Source organism: Parasteatoda tepidariorum, chromosome 8 (assembly GCF_043381705.1).
Source record: "Parasteatoda tepidariorum isolate YZ-2023 chromosome 8, CAS_Ptep_4.0, whole genome shotgun sequence".
NCBI classification, from domain to species: Eukaryota; Metazoa; Arthropoda; class Arachnida; order Araneae; family Theridiidae; genus Parasteatoda; species Parasteatoda tepidariorum.
Window position 1 is genome coordinate 85,881,554 of NC_092211.1, and position 18,538 is coordinate 85,900,091.

General features: G+C 27.2%; 1 protein-coding gene across 1 annotated transcript in view; it reads right to left on the bottom strand.

Annotated features, from left to right (window-relative positions):
- Positions 1-18,538, bottom strand: part of LOC107443870 (protein O-mannosyl-transferase Tmtc3) — a 42,278-nt gene that overhangs the window by 11,469 nt on the left and 12,271 nt on the right. Inside the window, exons 3-16 of the mRNA XM_016057875.3 lie at positions 16,962-17,098; positions 15,481-15,562; positions 14,639-14,744; positions 12,729-12,844; positions 10,642-10,811; positions 9,437-9,689; positions 8,788-8,936; positions 7,409-7,492; positions 5,987-6,124; positions 4,041-4,134; positions 2,258-2,392; positions 1,799-1,881; positions 476-548; positions 70-156 (exon numbers count right to left, since the gene is read on the bottom strand). Coding sequence (XP_015913361.2) covers positions 70-156; positions 476-548; positions 1,799-1,881; positions 2,258-2,392; positions 4,041-4,134; positions 5,987-6,124; positions 7,409-7,492; positions 8,788-8,936; positions 9,437-9,689; positions 10,642-10,811; positions 12,729-12,844; positions 14,639-14,744; positions 15,481-15,562; positions 16,962-17,098 — 1,707 coding nt within the window. The remainder of the gene's footprint in view (positions 1-69; positions 157-475; positions 549-1,798; positions 1,882-2,257; positions 2,393-4,040; positions 4,135-5,986; positions 6,125-7,408; positions 7,493-8,787; positions 8,937-9,436; positions 9,690-10,641; positions 10,812-12,728; positions 12,845-14,638; positions 14,745-15,480; positions 15,563-16,961; positions 17,099-18,538) is intronic.

Genomic DNA, 18,538 nt, shown 5'->3' on the forward strand with positions numbered 1-18,538 from the left:
TTCTCTAATTATTTTAAAGCTACATTAGTACAAAATGTAACATAAATTATAAAATACTAATTATTTTACTTCATGCTCTGGATCTAACTCTAAGGCTTTATCAAAATATTCCAAAGCTTCGGTTAGTTTGCTCTGTTCCAGATGCACAACACCCAACTAAAAAAGAAAAACAAGATTATTCATTAACTAAACAATGATAAACTTAAATTCATAATAAATTTTTCTCTGCTTTTTAATGAAACTGTTATAGAAAACACACATGACACAATGAAGATACTTCTCACAGAGTGTCATACAGGTTTTCAATAGCCAACATTTATGCATGGAAAAATTAGTTCATTATTTTTTCACTTTCTTTTTTTTTCTTTAACAAAAGTATAAAATTTGTTTAACTAACATAAAAAGATATATGGTTAGTCTGTAAATACAAGCACAATTTATATAACATCATCAAAAATAAAAATCTTTCACTTACATTATAATATATATCCGGATTGTTGTTATCGAGAGACAATGCTTTTTCATAAACTTCCCTTGCCTCAGAAGTCCTAAAAAAAAGTTCTCCATTCAGATATTAAATACAACCTCCCTATACTTAGGTAAGCTTGTCCTTTTTATATAAATTAAATTATTTTTAAAACAGTTTTTTTTTCTGAAAAAAAAAAGAAATTTAATGCTTTTTGCAAGCATTACTCAAGAGAAAGCAAGCATTTTGCGTAACAATTAAGATGCTTAACAGTTAAGTTTAGTATATAAAATAGCTTAAATTAAATGTTTTAGAAAACATTGATAAAAAATAAATAAATAGTTATTTAACTATTAAATTACTACAATTAAGTTAACCGTTTATTTTCAGAAGAGGACAGTCACAATATACCAGTGCGCAAGTTTTATAAATTTTAAACTAAAAAATTGCAGTTTAAAACTAAAGATTTTTTATTCATTTATTTTTTTTAGAATGTAACAACATCCAAATATTCCCTTGGCGTCCATGTGCATGTCACATGTTATTTGCATCTGAACAGTCTTATTCGTGTTTGTTTTCATTTAAAAGTATCCCCTTGGTTGATTATATATTCTTAGTTCATTTCAAGTTTAAGAAAATATATAATTTTACATTAGAAGCAGGTTTGTACAGATATATTTAAATGAATAAAATTGCCTATTATTCAAATTTCTAAAATGTGACAGTTCTTTATTGTTTATTGAAAATAAATTTTAAGAAATTGAAAATAAATTTAAGTGTAACTTATTATTATGTTATCCAAAGTAACAAGACTAACAAGTATATTATTATTAAAATACACAATGTGCCTACAGTGTATAAATTTGTGAGTATGCTTCTCTGATATTTTGATAAAAAAATAAAGATAAAAGTTTGTTTTTCCTTTAAGTTATAGTTTTTACCCTATTTAGTTTTTTTCCCCCCTCAAAAATGGATAAGGCCAAAAATAGGCATCTCTACTTTAGGCTGAACTCAGAAAACAAATGAATTAGGGAGTCAAAGACATAACAAAACTCATCTTGATAGTAAACCTTTTTTTTTTTCAACAGAAACTAACTCATATTTACAGTTACAGTTTTTTGACATCTTACAATATATTTATGATTATCTTACAAACATAAAATGGCAAGATAGTCAGTAATAAATTTTAATATTTTAACTTAAATTATTTTAATACTAAGTAACTGATCAAGAACATATGTCATTTTCTGTCTCAATAAAAGAATAGTCAATAAACTTAAATATAACAACATTTTAGTTTATAAGACAATACAACATTAAAAAATGACATACTTGTTTAACTTTATGAGAATATCCCCTCTATTTATATAGGCTTGTATATAGTCAGAACGCATCCTAATAGCTTGACGATATAGCTGTAAATAAAGTAATCAAACTACATCATCAGAATAATTTTTATATACATAATCTAAAAAAAAAAACTCTTTGTAACATGGCAACAAAATTGTTTAATATTATGTAATAGCTCTTTAGTTAATATAGTACATGGAATTATTCTCAAATCAACGTAAACTTTTACTCGAAATATACACTGAAAAAAAGAAGTTACTACTGAGTACTTTTTTTTTACAGATCTAGCATGAAGACCAATGAGCTATATCTGTAAGGCTGTTAGATTTGTGAGAGTTCTCTTGTTTCCACTAAGATGTTTAAGTTTTTCTTTGTATCTGATTAAATTTTAGTTTAGAATAAGATGTAATAAAAGCAAAAATTCTGAGTAAAAAAACTTACTGCATCGGCTTCTTGAAGTCTGGTGCCGTTTCTAGATATTAAATTTGCAAGATTTAAAAAGACATTAAGGTGGCTCGGAGCGATGCGAGCCTGATATGTTTCACCTGGACGAGCTCGAGGTAAAAGATTTTTAGCCTGTGGAAGAAAATGTTAAAAATTATTTGTAATATCCAGTAAAGTAATAGAAAAGTAATTAAATAAAAAGAAAATAAAAGTAATCAAATAAAAAAGTAAAAGTAATTTAATAAAATAAGTAAAAGTAATTAAAGTAATGCAAAAACAAGGTCAAAAGAATCTGCACACCCAGTGGTTCGGACTTAGAGCAACCTGAGACACATATTAATATAATGTAGTTCCCCCTTTTGCCTTGATGGCAGCCTGCACACGCCTGGGAAGACTTTCGACCAGTTTTTTGATAGGTGGCCATTGGAATCGACTTCCATAGCAGTGAGGAAGGATGGCCGATTTGGCTGGCTATGCAATCTGCGCTCTAATTTATCCCAAAGGTGTTCTGGGATTTAGAACTGAGAAGGCCAGTCGAGATTTTAAACACCCATTTCGTCAAACAACGTCCGGGCAAGCCTCGATATGTGAATGGAGCAGTAATCTTGGTGGAAGAGAGCCGCATTGTCCAGAATGTCAATATACATCTCAGAGTTCATGTTTCCAACTACAGGAACTAATGGACACAACCCAAACCAAGAGAAACACTCCCACACCATTATACTTCTACCACTATACAGGGCATCTGCAACATTTTAGATTTTCAAATTCATGACTTTCCATGAATAATTTCAAGAATTTTTCATGACTTAACTAAGTTACAATTTTCTCCAACAAAAACACAACAATAAATTTAAAAAAGCATTATAATAACATTCATTGAAATGATAGGTATAACCAAAACTGTTATACTCTGCATCTTCATATTTATAGATTCTAAATTTAAGAAACAGAGTAAAGAAAAAGTTGAAGCAATAAAATAGCTGGAAAAAAAATTTCAAAAACAAATAATTTTTCTCTTTTTTTCTGCAGAATTACAATTTAAAGACACTTTTCTTGTTCATCGGAAAGGAAAGAAATACTCCTAATCTTTTCTGTTCTCATTTAGAAATAAAAAAATTCGCCAATGACTGGTTTGCTTCAGCTAAAATTTTAAATTGATAAAATAAAAATAAATAATAACAAAAATTCTGAAATCACAGAAGTTTAAAAGATAACTCGCTCTAGAAATGATGTTTTTTCTTTAATTTTTTTAAAGAACACCATAATTTTTAAAGAACATGATTTTATAAGAACAACATTTTATATTTTAATAAAATAGAAGTGTGAGTGGGGATTTTGCTACAAATTCAGATATTCGGAACACCATGAAATTGGGGGGTAAATTCCATTTTAAAAATAAGATTTTTTGGAGATCTAAATCCATGACTTTTCATGTTTTTTTTTTAAATAGTTAAAATTATGACATTTCATTACAAATTTTGTTCAATACCGAAATTTATGACTTTCCAGGTGTGCAGATATCCTGAGTATAACAGCCCGGTGTCCGGATATTTTTGGCCAGATAGAGTACTTGAAAATAAAGATTTTTATTGATACAGTTGAAAAAATTAATTGGGTTTATACGACCTATTTAACTTTTAAGATATACAGCATGGACTATCCTGTAGTTTTACAGCTGACACAAGATATCATTGCAATGACTTGAAACATCATTACTTTAAACTATTGTTTATTTTTAAAAAATATTTTTCAACACAAGATTTAGAATATAACTTACCTTCCAAAATGCTTGTTCCGCTTCATCGTACATTTTTAAGTTGTTGTAGGTTCTCCCCACATTCATATGAGCACCAATGTCATCAGGTTGGACACTAAAATGATTTTACAACACGGTAAAAAATTTGTAATGACTAATTTTAGTCAGTGTCATTTTCTTGGTGCGGAAATGCCACTTCTGTTGACATCATGAAAAGGTGGATTGATGAATAAAATTTAGTCCATAAAAATAATACCAACTGATATAATTATATTTAAAAACAAATTTACCATTTATAAATGATAAAGCTATTTTAAATAAATAAGCAAGTATGTTTCTCTTTTTTAAGTTTGCATTTAAATTTATATCATTAGAAGAAGAGCAGAAGAGGTTTGTTTGAGATGTTTGTTTTTTCTAAAATAACTTTTTTTCCTAATTTAGCTTTAAACTTTAAAAGTAAATTATTGATAGCATTGTCTTTAGCGCACTCTGACTGTGTATGACTAGTATTTTGACGATACAACATGAGATTGTATCGTCAAAAAGAGCTCTCTCAATAAGAGCCTCACACAAATATTTTTTAATGTTTCTTTATTTGACCTTTTCCCCCATTTGGTGCAAATGTTTACCAGGTCACTGAGAGAGGTTTTAATGGTCTCTCCTAAAGATTTTCTTCAACAGGAAGTCTATGGAAAAAATTCTGCTCCTCCCAAAAGTGGTCGCAAATAGAGGAGGTATTTCCTGAGGGTATTTCCTCACAGTATTTAACTTACTTAAATATAAATTCCTTTTTTCACCAAGCTGTCTCCTGCGGCTGCTTCATTCTTAATGAGTGAGTGATGATCATCATCACTAAATAATTATGGGCATTCAACAATCTTAAATCATAAGTAGTTTTTATTTGGAGTTGCATAGTTTTTATTTAGCAGCTGTTATTTTCAAAATTATGACTTTTTGGCACCTTAAAAATCTTTTATAAATGAAACAATTGTCTCCTCTATTGTTTAATTCAGAATTATTTATAAATTTGTGTCAATTGGTGGTACATCATTTTTATGTACATATTTCACGAAATGTCACATATAATGTAATTTTCCCCATTGTTGGGACGGAGATCGATTTAAATTAATTAGTGGATTCGTACAGGCAGCATATTTTAAGCATATTTTTGGTCGTTGCAGATACATCTTAATTTGGATGTGCTATAGTGATAATTATCTCAGAGAAATGAATAATACCCTAAAAGAAAGATATTATTTATTAAGTAAATATTAATTGATTAAAAATGGCCATATTTAAAATATAAAATTAAAGAAAAAAACCCTAAGCAAAATCATTCTCTTTAATCGAAAATTTTAATTACAATTTTTTTGATATTCAACAGATGGGAATGGGATGCCCAAAAGGGCACCCCCAGTCGCCAAAAAATTGGAAATTGAAAGTGAATTAATTGTTCCCAACAGACAATTAGGAGCATGGGGAAGAGATCCAAGGTTGGTGATTTTTTGAAATATAACATCGCCAAATAGAAAGCCAACTCTTCATAATCAATATCAGATTTAAAAATACTTTGGCCATTACGAATCCCCAACAAGACTGTGAGAATTAGTATAAACATGCCACTTAAACGTATTTGCGGTAAGAAATAAAGAGTTATAAATAGAATTTTGTTTTCAAATTTTATGAATTAATGAGTACATTAGTACTGAAATAAAAAATTAGCTCTTACATTGATTGATAAGAAAAGAATAAAATATTTTATGTTAGCTTTTCATAAATTACAATAAAAGTTAAATAATTGATTTAATTTAATTGCAATTCTATTAAGAATAACTTAAAAAATATAAGTTTAAGAAATTCAAGAAATTTTAAAAGGTAGGAAATATGTAATGCCTATTGTGGCATCACATCCACAAAAACTGTAATGTATAAATTAATCTTTTAAACAATAGAGAGAAAATGATCACCTTGCAGCTTGCAGAAAATAATGCAGAGCTTCACTGAATTGGCCTTTACTTTCTAAGGCATGGCCAACATTATTATACAGCTTAGCATTTCTTTGATTTACTTTTAGACCAGCAGCAAATATTTCTTTTTCAGACACCCTAAAATGGATATAAAATAATTCCTAATGTAAAATAATATTTGTAACATAATATAAAATAGCAAAGTAAAATAAACTAAAAGTAAATGATTATTAATAAGCACTGGTATAATTTTGCCTTAAAAATAATAAATTAATTAAATAAAAATTTGTTTCTTAAAAGAAATATAATAGAGCTTTTCCAAAGTTAAAATTTATAATTATATTTCAATATATGAAGGCAACAAATATTTTCAAAGTAATAAAAGAAGACTAAAAAATTTTTCAATTTTCTAAATGAAAATATGTATATTTTTAGCATTTGTGCAGTCTTATACTTTTATTATTGTGATATTAGCTGCAGCTTTAAGTATTCAATATTAATTTGCTCTGAATTAAAATGTAATTTAATTTTTATTAGTATGCATAAAAAATATTCAATGATACAAATACATTTAACACCTACATTACATACAAGCAACCCTTAAAATTTTCAATTTCCTTGCATTTGTAATAGTTTTGTATTTTAATAACACAATGATATATTAATATTAACTAATAAATGCATGTTGATAAGGATCCATATTAACCTTAGAAATGTGTTATATTGAGCAATTTTTCAAGAATGAAGCATAACTTTATCTAAAACCTTTGATGAAAACATTTTAAGTCAAGATTATTTTGGAAAAAAAAAGTCCATTGTTGTTTTCAATTTGTTCAATGTACCTAACAAGTAATATTGTAGAAAATAGAGTTGAAAATTTGATCTTTTTTAATATATACCTTGTAATAATCCTTGTACTACCTTTCAATAATATATAAATAACTTGTAATAAACAAGCAATTCAAACTAAATTAGGCTTATTTGATTAAGCAGAAATTTTGTGCATAGACAAAAAGCATCATTCTTCAGCATAGCCCAGCTTTATTGTGTAAAAACTCTCTCTCCCTCGTAAAAAAAAAAATCCCCATCATTAAATTGTCAAAACTTAGTAACCTGCAAAATGTAACAGATAGTGATTATTGATACAATGCAACAGATATTGATCATAAGCATTGATACATCAATCAAAATTACTAAGAATCATTTTTTTAGATTTACAGTTTCACTGACTTAATAAAATTTTTTTACAGAGTACTTTGAACCAACAACAATTCCCAACTGTATCACAATTGTCACAGGTCAATGTTGACAATAATACAGGTTAATCAGAACACAATTGATTGAAAATATACTGAATTTATGTTTAAAAAAAATATGAAATATCATAAAAACAACAATTTTATAAAGACAATCATTACTTACCAATCAAAATTTCTTAGAATCGTTTTTAAAGAATGAAATATAATGACTACTAGTATAAGATATATCAAATAACGTTTTCTTCCCCTGAAAAGAGCAAAGAAAAATAGTTTTAAAATTTGCACCATTTTGTGAACTACATTTTTTTTTACATAATTTGTACCTCACAAAATTAAATATAAATACACTATAATTTTTTTAAATTCTAATGTAGTAAAAATATAGAGCTTATACAGAATATTTTGAATTGATTTTAGTGTGAAGAAGTAAAGTTTTCTTTCCGTATAATAAAAGTTCCATTTTATAATCAAACATAATTACCATGAATGATAAAATGTCTGGATTAAATAATTAAGCCTGTCTTTAACTGTTAATTTAACTATCGTTATTGAAGCAATTTTTTGAAGTAAGTTGTTCAGGAACAACACAGGTTAAACAATGGTAACTATTTTAGCAAGTTTTTAAAAAATTTCATCAATAATGATTTAAAAATGATAAATGAAAAAAGGTTTGTACTTTCTTTTAGTATTAAAAATGCTTAGTTAATTTTATGTATTAAAAGAAATACAAATAATTCAATACAATAAAATTCTGATACTAAAAAGTTAGTATCACCATTTTATTGTGTTTATTGAATGATGTAGTGCAAAAATCAATGCCATAAGCAAATGTGTGGGATTAATTTTATATTGTAATTGTCAATATTTTTTTATATGGTTGATGAAATTTAAATAACATTTTAATGTAGATTTTATGAAGAAAATTTTTTTTTGAAAAATAAAACTTGTGTCATTTTATATTATTTATAGCACTAAATGAAATATTATGTTAAATAATAGAAAAAAAGAATTAAAATAATTTCTAAGAGGTTTTTGAGACACAGGAAAGCTAAATACGGATATTTGGAGAAAAAGACTCCAAACATCATAACATTGATATAAAAATTTATAAACATATAAACATTATTAAAGCAGAGTTTTAATTCATATTTAAAATAAGACAAACTGTTTATCCTATGTAAACAATAAATATAGTTTTTTGGGGATCCTATTGAATCAATTTTTGAAAATAAATTATGTAATGTCTTTATTTGATGTACAGTTTTTTTTTTTTCTTCTTAAATTTCCACATCTTTTAAAGTAAATTTTTATGGCAACCTTATAATACAGTTTTTTCTAAAGAACTAATGAATAATTTTTAAGATTTTTACATTTTCATTTTCTTCATTTTTTATGATAAACAATTTCACACTGTTTTATTTTTTTACATTTTAGTTGCCAATATTTTATTTATGTTTATCTTCATTAGCATGTATATTAATAATGATTGTTGTTATAATGTGTGATCATAATTTCTAAAGTATATTTTAAATGGTGACTTACATTCTTCTGTATATAAGGCTCCATCCATAGGCTATAAGAAAGCAGAAGCCCATACTAGGTATGTACAATATCCGTTCTGCCACCACAAAGCCCACAGGAAAAAACATATTTGAAGCAGGTAGAAATGGAAGCACCAGAAGTGACATTGACTAATCAAAAACAATTTCATATATAATTAATGACAAATTCATGAATCAAATTTCAATTTTAAATTGTTTCAAATAACAAATTTTGAATTCTCTATTTTGTAGGTGGAGATATATTTTTGATAGCTCATAGAATCTAGACTAATTTGCATTTATGTTTATTTATTTGTTATATTATATTTATTTTATAATATATATTTTATTATATATATTTTATTACANAGTACACGCGTTTATTATATATATTTTATTATATATATTTTATTATATATATTTTATTACATACATTTTATTATACATAATTTATTATATATATCTACTTTATATATATTATATTTATAATATTTATTTGTGAGATAAAAAAAGCTAAATATAACCCTCACAGAATTTCATTCAAATTTTCTTTCTAATATAAATATTGATTGAATGTCAGTAACCCAACATGTACTTATAAATATAATCGAAAGAAATTGATAGATGATAAAGTTAATAAAACAACTTACTATAGATATAATTTGGAAGTGTTTCGGGTCTGCGGTCAAAGCAAACCATAACATAGCAGCTAACGTTGCATAAAGGGCAAGAGTGGCTAAATTACGAGGATCTAAGAGTGAAGTTATAAGTGGAATAGTTCCCATCGTCCAATCACAGCACAAGTCAGAAGGAAACAGAAGAAGCCAAGCATTAACTGGTAGTAAGTAATTGAATGTTAATTGTCTAACTGGAGTAGAAGAAGCAGCAGCTGGATTATCAAATCTAAAAATTCATGAATTAATCAGTTAAAACTGAAAATTAAATATCACACTTATTCAATTTTCAATACTACAGAGACAATATTATTTTATGTAGCTACTAACATAAAAATAAGAAAGAAATAATTGATAGAAATAATAGAAAGAAATATTATAAATTTCCCGATAACTATTACAAATAAAATATTACCCCCTTTATGTTTATCATTAAATGAATTTGAATATAAAATATTTCTACTCTGTTTACTTATACTTTTAAGCTCACAATTTTGAATAACAATATATACTTAATTTATTAAATAAAGTTATAGGATTTTTTTAGTTAATTAAGGATAAAAAAATAAAAAAACAGTATCATTAAAAAAGAGAAAAAAAAGTTTCATATTGATTAGTTTAAATGAGGCTTGTTTCATTATTTAATAGTAATACTCATAAATCAAAACAACAAAAAAATTTCGAATATTCAAAGACAATTAGGGTTGATTTCTGAATAATAACACAAGGCCAGGTAACAAAATATAGTAGTATATCTGAAATACATTGAGCACTGAAAATACTTTTGCATTTATGACACGTTATTTTAAATGGAAAAAAAAAATGCATGGAACACTCTTCATACCAACCTCTGTTATAACATCTTGAGAGAGTGAAAAAAATTTCAGATATTAACTATTTATCTGAAATAAATTTTGTCAAAATAATGGAAAAAAACTTTAATGTGCTCTAAAAGTTCTTTTTCCTTTTATGTACATAAATTAAAATTAAGCTAAGTGGAACTGTAATAACTGATCAAAAACTAAATTAATTTCGTTAATGAGAAATTTAAATAAAACATCAATGTCACGAAAAATTCTCTTCTGTGTAAAGTTCTGTTCAAATTTTTTAACCATATAAATTTAATTCTCAATATTCTGGATTTTTAGCAAATGATACACAAGTAAAGATCATGAACTTACTTCGTGAATATTGGCAACTGTGCTCCCATAATTTTAACTCTAGCTATTAGAAGGCAAATGGTAATGGCTGCAACAAAGCTAATTCTAATTACCATATTTCTAAGCCACATGGGTAATCCTTTGAATATAGATCCATTTTGTAAAAGTTGTGCCAAATCACTGAAACGGAGCTGAAATAGCAAATATATTATTGTATAATGAGAACAAAACTGAAGTCATATGAATTTTAAAAAAAGCAAAACTGTGTTACTGGATTTAAACGAGAAAATCCTTGTTATTTTTATATAAAACTAGTCTTTCTTTCTTATCTTTCTTCTTTTTAAAAAACTTTCTTTGGTCTATCTACAAAATTTCCATGTCAAATATGCATTTAAGGCTACATTGCAGTTCAAATAAAAAATTTAAATTTTCTCTGCTGCTGAACATTCTGGAGATGTAGAGTAATTATTATTATTTCATTAATTTTGTATTTGCAAATGAAATATTTTTAAAAATAAGACTAATTTTGTATTAATTATAAATATCCAAAGCTGTGAATATGCAAACGATAAACAAAAACAGTAGATTTTTCAAAATAATATTAATAGAATGTTACCTATAATAGGTAATAGGTATTAAGCAGTGTAAGTAGGTAATAGGTATTAAGCAGTATGCAGTGTAAGACTATAATAGGTATTAAGCATTGCTTAATATCTAAAATATTTTTCCTAGATTTTCTATTAATATTATTATATTTACTAGAATTTTCGGGATTTTTATAGTCAATAAAATTCCACTACATTCCACTAATAATTACAAATTTAAATATTTTCTGGAATTTTTCTATTTATGATTGACATTAAATGAGCTTGGATGTAGATTGTTTTTATTACTTTACATCCATTTAGATAGCTCTAAAGACATTCTTCAATTAATTTAAAATTAGAGAGTTGCAAAAAATGAAAATTTTACGATACTGTAACAAAACAAAAAAAAGGATTCAAACTGATCAATGCTGAATTTCTTGCTTCGCCTCGGTCGCTTTGGACGAAAAGGTTCTTTCCATCCATTTTTCACCGTTTGCAATGTAAATTCTTTGCAACTGATTTTAAATTGACCCAAATTTTAACAAACCATGGAAATTTTAAGAGATATTTATTTCGTTTCCATCTGCAGACCAGTGGAATTTGTGCTTGCGGTGATGCTGATGAAGATGCTGAACATATTCTTCTTCACTGTAGTCTGTATGCGAGTGCCCGAATGAATTTAAAGACTGATTTGAGACGTCTTTTTATTTGTTGGCCACCTGTCTTATCAGAACTGGTCAAAAGTATTGAAAGTCTTGCGGCCTTGCGGAATTTTGTTTTTAATGTAAATTTGTAAATTTTTCTTCTTTTTGTTTTCTACTTACAACTGTAAGCCTCATGCTATACTTTGTGGTGCATGAGGAGTTTTAAGTTGTTTAAATAACAGTTAAGTTGTTCGGCCTTGCGAAATTTTGTTTTTAATGTAAATTTGTAAATTTTTCTTCTTTTTGTTTTCTACTTACAACTGTAAGCCTCATGCTATACTTTGTGGTGCATGAGGAGTTTTAAGTTGTTTAAATAAAAAAAAATTAAATAAAAAAATAATTTTAAAAGAAAATTTTAAAAAAAAACTTATTATTTTGAATTTGAATTATTTTAATGTTTAGCAGTATTACTTATTTAAATACACAAACAAGCAATGACTGAGCAAAGTAAAATATCTATCTATAATTTTTAGGGAAAATATAAAATCCAGGAGAAATTTTGTTTAAATCAATAATGCAAAGAAGACTGGCAAAATACAGTAGAGTTGGCAGCTAATAATACATATTAAGCAATGAATAAATATTTACAACATGAGAGAAGAAAGTGCAAATAAAAAGTCATTTCAGAGTCATTCAGAAAAAATAACAAGCTTTGGTCAAATGGTCGTTTCTTTATAGCTCAAATATGAACTGATAGTGAAAGTTAAGACAAGACTTTTATGAAAATCAAAAGTTTTGTTACAAAAGAGTTAATATAAGTGAATTCTGTTGATAGGATTGTAACTGAGAAGCACAAATATGAATATAATATTCTCACCTTTTGAACAACAAAAATTTCATACAAGAAGCACACACCAGCAACAGTAATGCCTTGTTCTTTAGACAATGTAGCACAAATGATAAAAAATAGACAACAGCTCAAAGGAAGGCGATCTAAATAATTAAATAGTTATGGTTATCACAAAAGTACAGTAATTAGATTCAAAAAATTAATCTTCAGTGATGTTTAAATTTATTTAATAATAAAACACTGTTATGTAAAGATAGAAAATTATACTAAATTTCTGAATCAGCTTCAAATAATTTTTTAATAATCATCTGGAGAAAAAAAATTTAAACTTATATGAGAAGAAAAATTTTGAATTTTGAAAAGGAATATTTCAGATTTGACTTTTAGGCAAAATATTAACATATTTTTGTTAAAATGCTTCTTTGTCTCACTATAACAATCAAATTTTAATTACATTAAAATAATTTATAAATCAAATTATTAAAAATGAAACAAATTTTTTCATTAAATAAAATTCACTTTTTCTGGTTTCAGTAAAAAGTAACAAAAATAAATAAAATATCTTTATAAACAATAGGAACTAATAAGAATATATTATACCAGTATATTTTTCATATATATATAACCATGATTGTACAGCCAACTCAATTTTGGGTGTATGACTACTGATGTTCAACCAAATAGACTTGGGGTTTTGAATCCAATCCAGAAGACAAGGGAACTGCTGGATCAAGCTTTGGGGAGAAATTTGTCTTGGTGGAGGACGTTTTGATAGAACTAACCCATATTTGCGTTACATGGAGGAAAACCACAGAAACTTCCCACGGTTAGCTTGATGGCAAGGGAACTCTAACCCATGTACCGTCTACCACTGAAGATATTTTATGTCAGCGCTGTGGTCGGTGCCAGCCGTGTGCAGAATTCTTTTCGACCAGCCATCCCTGGAATTTGAACCTAGTTCACCTAATTGGAAGGTGAACGCTCTATTCCCTGAGCCATCACGGCTCCCTACATATATATTTACTTTACAACTGTCGTTTAATAGCCGACCAAATTTTTTTTGGGTTTACGACTACTAATGTTCAAGTCAGTAGCCTTGTAATTTGAAACCCAATCCAGAAGACAAGGGAACTCCTGGATTAAATATTGGGAGAAATTGCCTTTGTGGAGCAACTAACACCCATGGGTGATGGAACTAACACCCATGTGTTAAATTGAGGGGGAAACTACTAAATCCTTCGTCAAAATGCAAAAATTTCAGTTGTCCTTGAATTTGAATAGTGAGAAAGGTGTGGGAACTTTTTTTCACCTAGTGTAGTCATATTTACTTTGAAGATCTTTAGGTCAACAATGGGTAGTGAAGGGACAAATTAGTTATTTCGATAAACTACCATCAATCATACATATAGAAACGTCATGCTGATTTCATTTTCTCTTTGATTTACAAGAAGGAAATGCATTAGAAATGCATATCAGTAAACAGAAAGTGAAAGGGTAATAAAAAAGCTTATCACTATACTTTCCCACAAAATGTAATAAGGTTAAAATACAATTTCTTAATTAGAATACTAAAACGGCTAAGATGGTTAACGTAGGTTTATAGTTAAGCTATATTGAGTAATTTTTTAGCGATCCGGAAAATTTAAAAATTCAGACATCCTCGATAGTACTCAGTCTTCCAAATAATTCGGTTTCTACTCTATAATTATTATTTTACAAAAATTTTCTTAATGACAAGTGAGAAACTAAAAAATTAAACGTAATTTATGTTAAGTTTAACTTTTAGAAATACTATAACTACATATATGGAAAAAATATCAGAGGGGGGAGCAGATTTTGAGTTCCTAGATGTAGTTTGATATGGTGTACATCATTTCTTAGCAACATTGGGGGGGGGGGAAATCAAGTAAAGCAAAACATATATATTTGCAACTTACTTATGCCAGTATTATGCAGAGGTAAAGTGGATTTAATATAAGCTATGAAAGCCAGAAGGAAGAAAATTGAAGATAGAATTTCAGCCCTTCCTACAATACCAGTTACCTGAAGAAAAAAAATAAAGCCATCTTGTTTATTTCATACTTAAACAAAACCACAATAACTATGAACCATCCATTTTTTCAAGTTTATAATTAAACATGGTTTTGGAATAAAATTTAATTTTCTTTAAAAAAAATGCACTTTAAAGTCAGTAATATGTTTTATCAGTTTTTACAACCAAATTCTATACCTAGCAAATTAGTGACTTTGATCTATTTTAAAAGATGGTAGTAAATTGCATTAAAAGCACATTAAAATTTTTTTTAATAAATTACTCTTTATTTTTCAACTCTGACAAAAAAAGCAATTCCATTGCACATTAACTTCATATTAACCTTTTAATCAACAACTTTGAACTCATTTGAAAATAGGACCTGATTAAATAACAGGCTGGATATTTATTCAATGAAGAAACAAAGAAATTTTGTTAAAAGATCAATAGTTAAAAAATGGATTTAAAAAATTTGAGATTTCATAGATATAGTTGCCAGTTTTAATTCATTTTAATTTATAATTCAAAGATAATTTAATGCAGATGAATTCAACAATTCCAATAGTTACTTTACTTTATTATTTTCTTTTTTTTTATTAAAAAAGAATATTTACAAGCACATACAAAAAAACAATTTTAAATTTTCTATTTTTACTAAGAATAATTTTTTTAAGGGATGTACATAAGTGAATGGCAGTACATAAGTACCTAACATTATCTCAATCAGTTTTAAATAATTACACTCACCGCTTCTGTGTGAATAGGATGTACAGCAAATAAAAGCGCAGCAATGAAACTAGCAGTAGAAGATAAAAAATATTGACATAATCTGAAACAAATTAAGGAATGAAAATAAGATATAGTTTAAAGTAAAAACAAAGGTTAACATATAAATGTTGAAAAAAGTTGTAAAATGTTACTATCTTAACGGGCTTCACAATTCATCTGACCCTATATCTAAGGGCATTTTATGCCAATTTTAATTTAATTTTACTCAATTCTATTCAATACTACAAGCAGTTATCACAAGTATTTCTTTTTTCATTTTATTTATCTATTTGTTTGTTTAATTGGCAGCAATTTTCAAGGAATCTTGTTTATTTATTTGAAAACATATAAATCTTGAAACAATTATAGAAACCTGTTATTTTAAAAATAAGAGTACTAAAATACACCTGACTCAAAATCAAGGGATATTTGCCAACAGTTTTAATAGAATTTTACTTAATTCTGTTTAGTTCATTATAAGCAGCAATGATTTTTGTTTTTTAAATTTGTTAACATTCTATATTTTTATTTGTTATTTTTAGGCCAGGATAGCTTGGTTGGAAGGGAGAACTCATGTTTGTGAGAATGGGAGTTCATATCCAGCCGGTCGAAGACTCTCTGTGCATTAAATAGTGGCTGGTGCACGTTAAATCTGTCTGGTTCAATAGTTCCAGATTCAAAATAAGCAAAATATGCAAATAGTGAAGTTAACATTAAGAAGCATAAGCAATTAATCGCTCTTCTGTATAAACTACTTTACCATATTTTTAAGATCTGTGGGGTCATTCCACAAAAAGTGAACACAAAGTATAAAAACTGAGATAAAAAACGGCCAGGATAGCCTAGTTGGTAGGACATTGGCCCATGTCCAAGAGGCTATAGATGGCGCCACTGGAAAACAAGAACAATCGCATCCCTTGCTTTAATGGCCTACAACAACCTTTGTTATTTTTTAATCAAGACAATATAGAATATCCATTTTTGTCTCATTTCTGATTTACTCAAGACTTTTTAATTTATTAACATCACTAATATAAAGTTTAATTTAGAATTTTATGAACTACTAGGACGTAATGAATATATTTTCTATCTAGTTACAAAGTTAATATTTTATAACTTTTTCAAAATTTAAGGTTTTATAACTACTTACAATCTTAAAACATAAAATTTGGTGATTAGATGGAGTAGAGTACATTTCACTAATTAATAAAATATTAATTAGTTATGTAACAAATAAGAACTCCGTAAGTTAAGATAAAAAAGTTGTAACCTATTTCTGGAGTATTCTTAAACAAATTGTGCGACATTGGACAGTAAATTTTTTTAGGAATACAAAATGCCTTAAAATCTAACAAAAGTAAAATAAACATCAAATAATTACTAATGAACAATAAAAAACTCTTCTAAAAGTGAATGGATATAATATTCTTAAAATCAAAAGGTACACAAATAAGCCTCACCGTAAGTACAAAATGCAGACGAAAACATGTAGAATAATATTGAAAAAATGGTATCCCCAAGCACTAAGTTGATGAAGATAATAGTTGATACGAAAAGTGATAACCGTTAACGGTCGATATGATTTATGGCTGTGCTCCTGAAAGAAAAATAGTCAATTAAGAAAATGCCAATTCAATATATATCAATTATTGAATAGGTTAGAAGAAATATATCAATTTCAATGACAAAGAGCTGTTGAGGCTCTGATAGAGCGCTCACTTTCCAATGAGTGGTTCAGGGCTTGATATCCCAGAAATGGCTGATTGATAAGAATTTTGCACTGACCACAGCATTAACGTAAAATATCATTAGTGGTAGACAGAATCCCCTTGCCCTATGCTAACCATGGAAGGTTTTCCTTTCCATGTAACACAAATGTCGTTTAGTTCCCTTAAAAAGTCCTCCATGGAGGAAAATTTCCCTCTTGATCCAGAGTCGTGGTGGCTCAGGGGATAGAGCGTTTATCTTTCAGCGTTTGCCCCGGGTTCAAATCCCAGCGATGGCTGGTTAATAAGAACACCAGACCCGTATTGCGTTGACCACAGTGTTAATGTAACATATCCCCTGTGGTAGACGGATCATGGGTTAGAGTCCCCTTGCCGTCAGGCTAAAGGTGTAAAAATATCAACTAACTACAGAATTCAGATCCTAAACTTGAAAATGAAGGCCATCATAAATCAGAAAATACAAATCATAAAACAGAATATTTATTTATGACACAATTGTAATTGAGTAATATAACACCTATATCTACTATTTAACAACAAATACTAATCAAACTATTAAAGGTCAAAATCTTTTATCTAGCCTAAAACAATTTAAGATTTCATAAGGTTGTAATTAATTTCCATATGGTTGTCAATTATTTCTGAGAATTATTATTTTTTTTACAATTCTTAGTAAAAAAGTACACTTAGTACACTCTCAAATTTTTTTTGTTAAATGCTAACCATTTGGTATTTTAATTAATTTATAAATGTAATTATTTATTTGAAAACGTCAATTTAAAGGTCACCTTAAATGAAAAAAAAAAGATACAAAGAAACAAAAAGAGAAAAAGATTTTACTTCTGCTATATTAATCTACAGAGAATTTTATCTGTGAAATTTCTTTATTTATTCAGTAAATAATTAATATTTTTGAATAATTTTTGTAAATATTTTGTAAATATTTGTGTAATTGTTTAAAGAAGTTTAAAATTCAAGCTTTAAAAATATTTACAACCTTAAAATTCGAAATTGATTAACTGAGATCAATGAAACACATTTGAATGAATAAAATTAAAAGTATTCAAAAATATTAGTTAGTTACAGAATAAATATGGAAAAATCAGTACATATAATTCTCCATTAGTTAAGTTTTTTTAATGAAGTTAGTTAAAAAGTTTTGTGAATGAAGGGAACCCTTCAGGGTTGGGTTTTTGACGTCAAAAAGTGGTTTTTGACATGACAGNATCAGTACATATAATTCTCCATTAGTTAAGTTTTTTTAATGAAGTTAGTTAAAAAGTTTTGTGAATGAAGGGAACCCTTGAGTT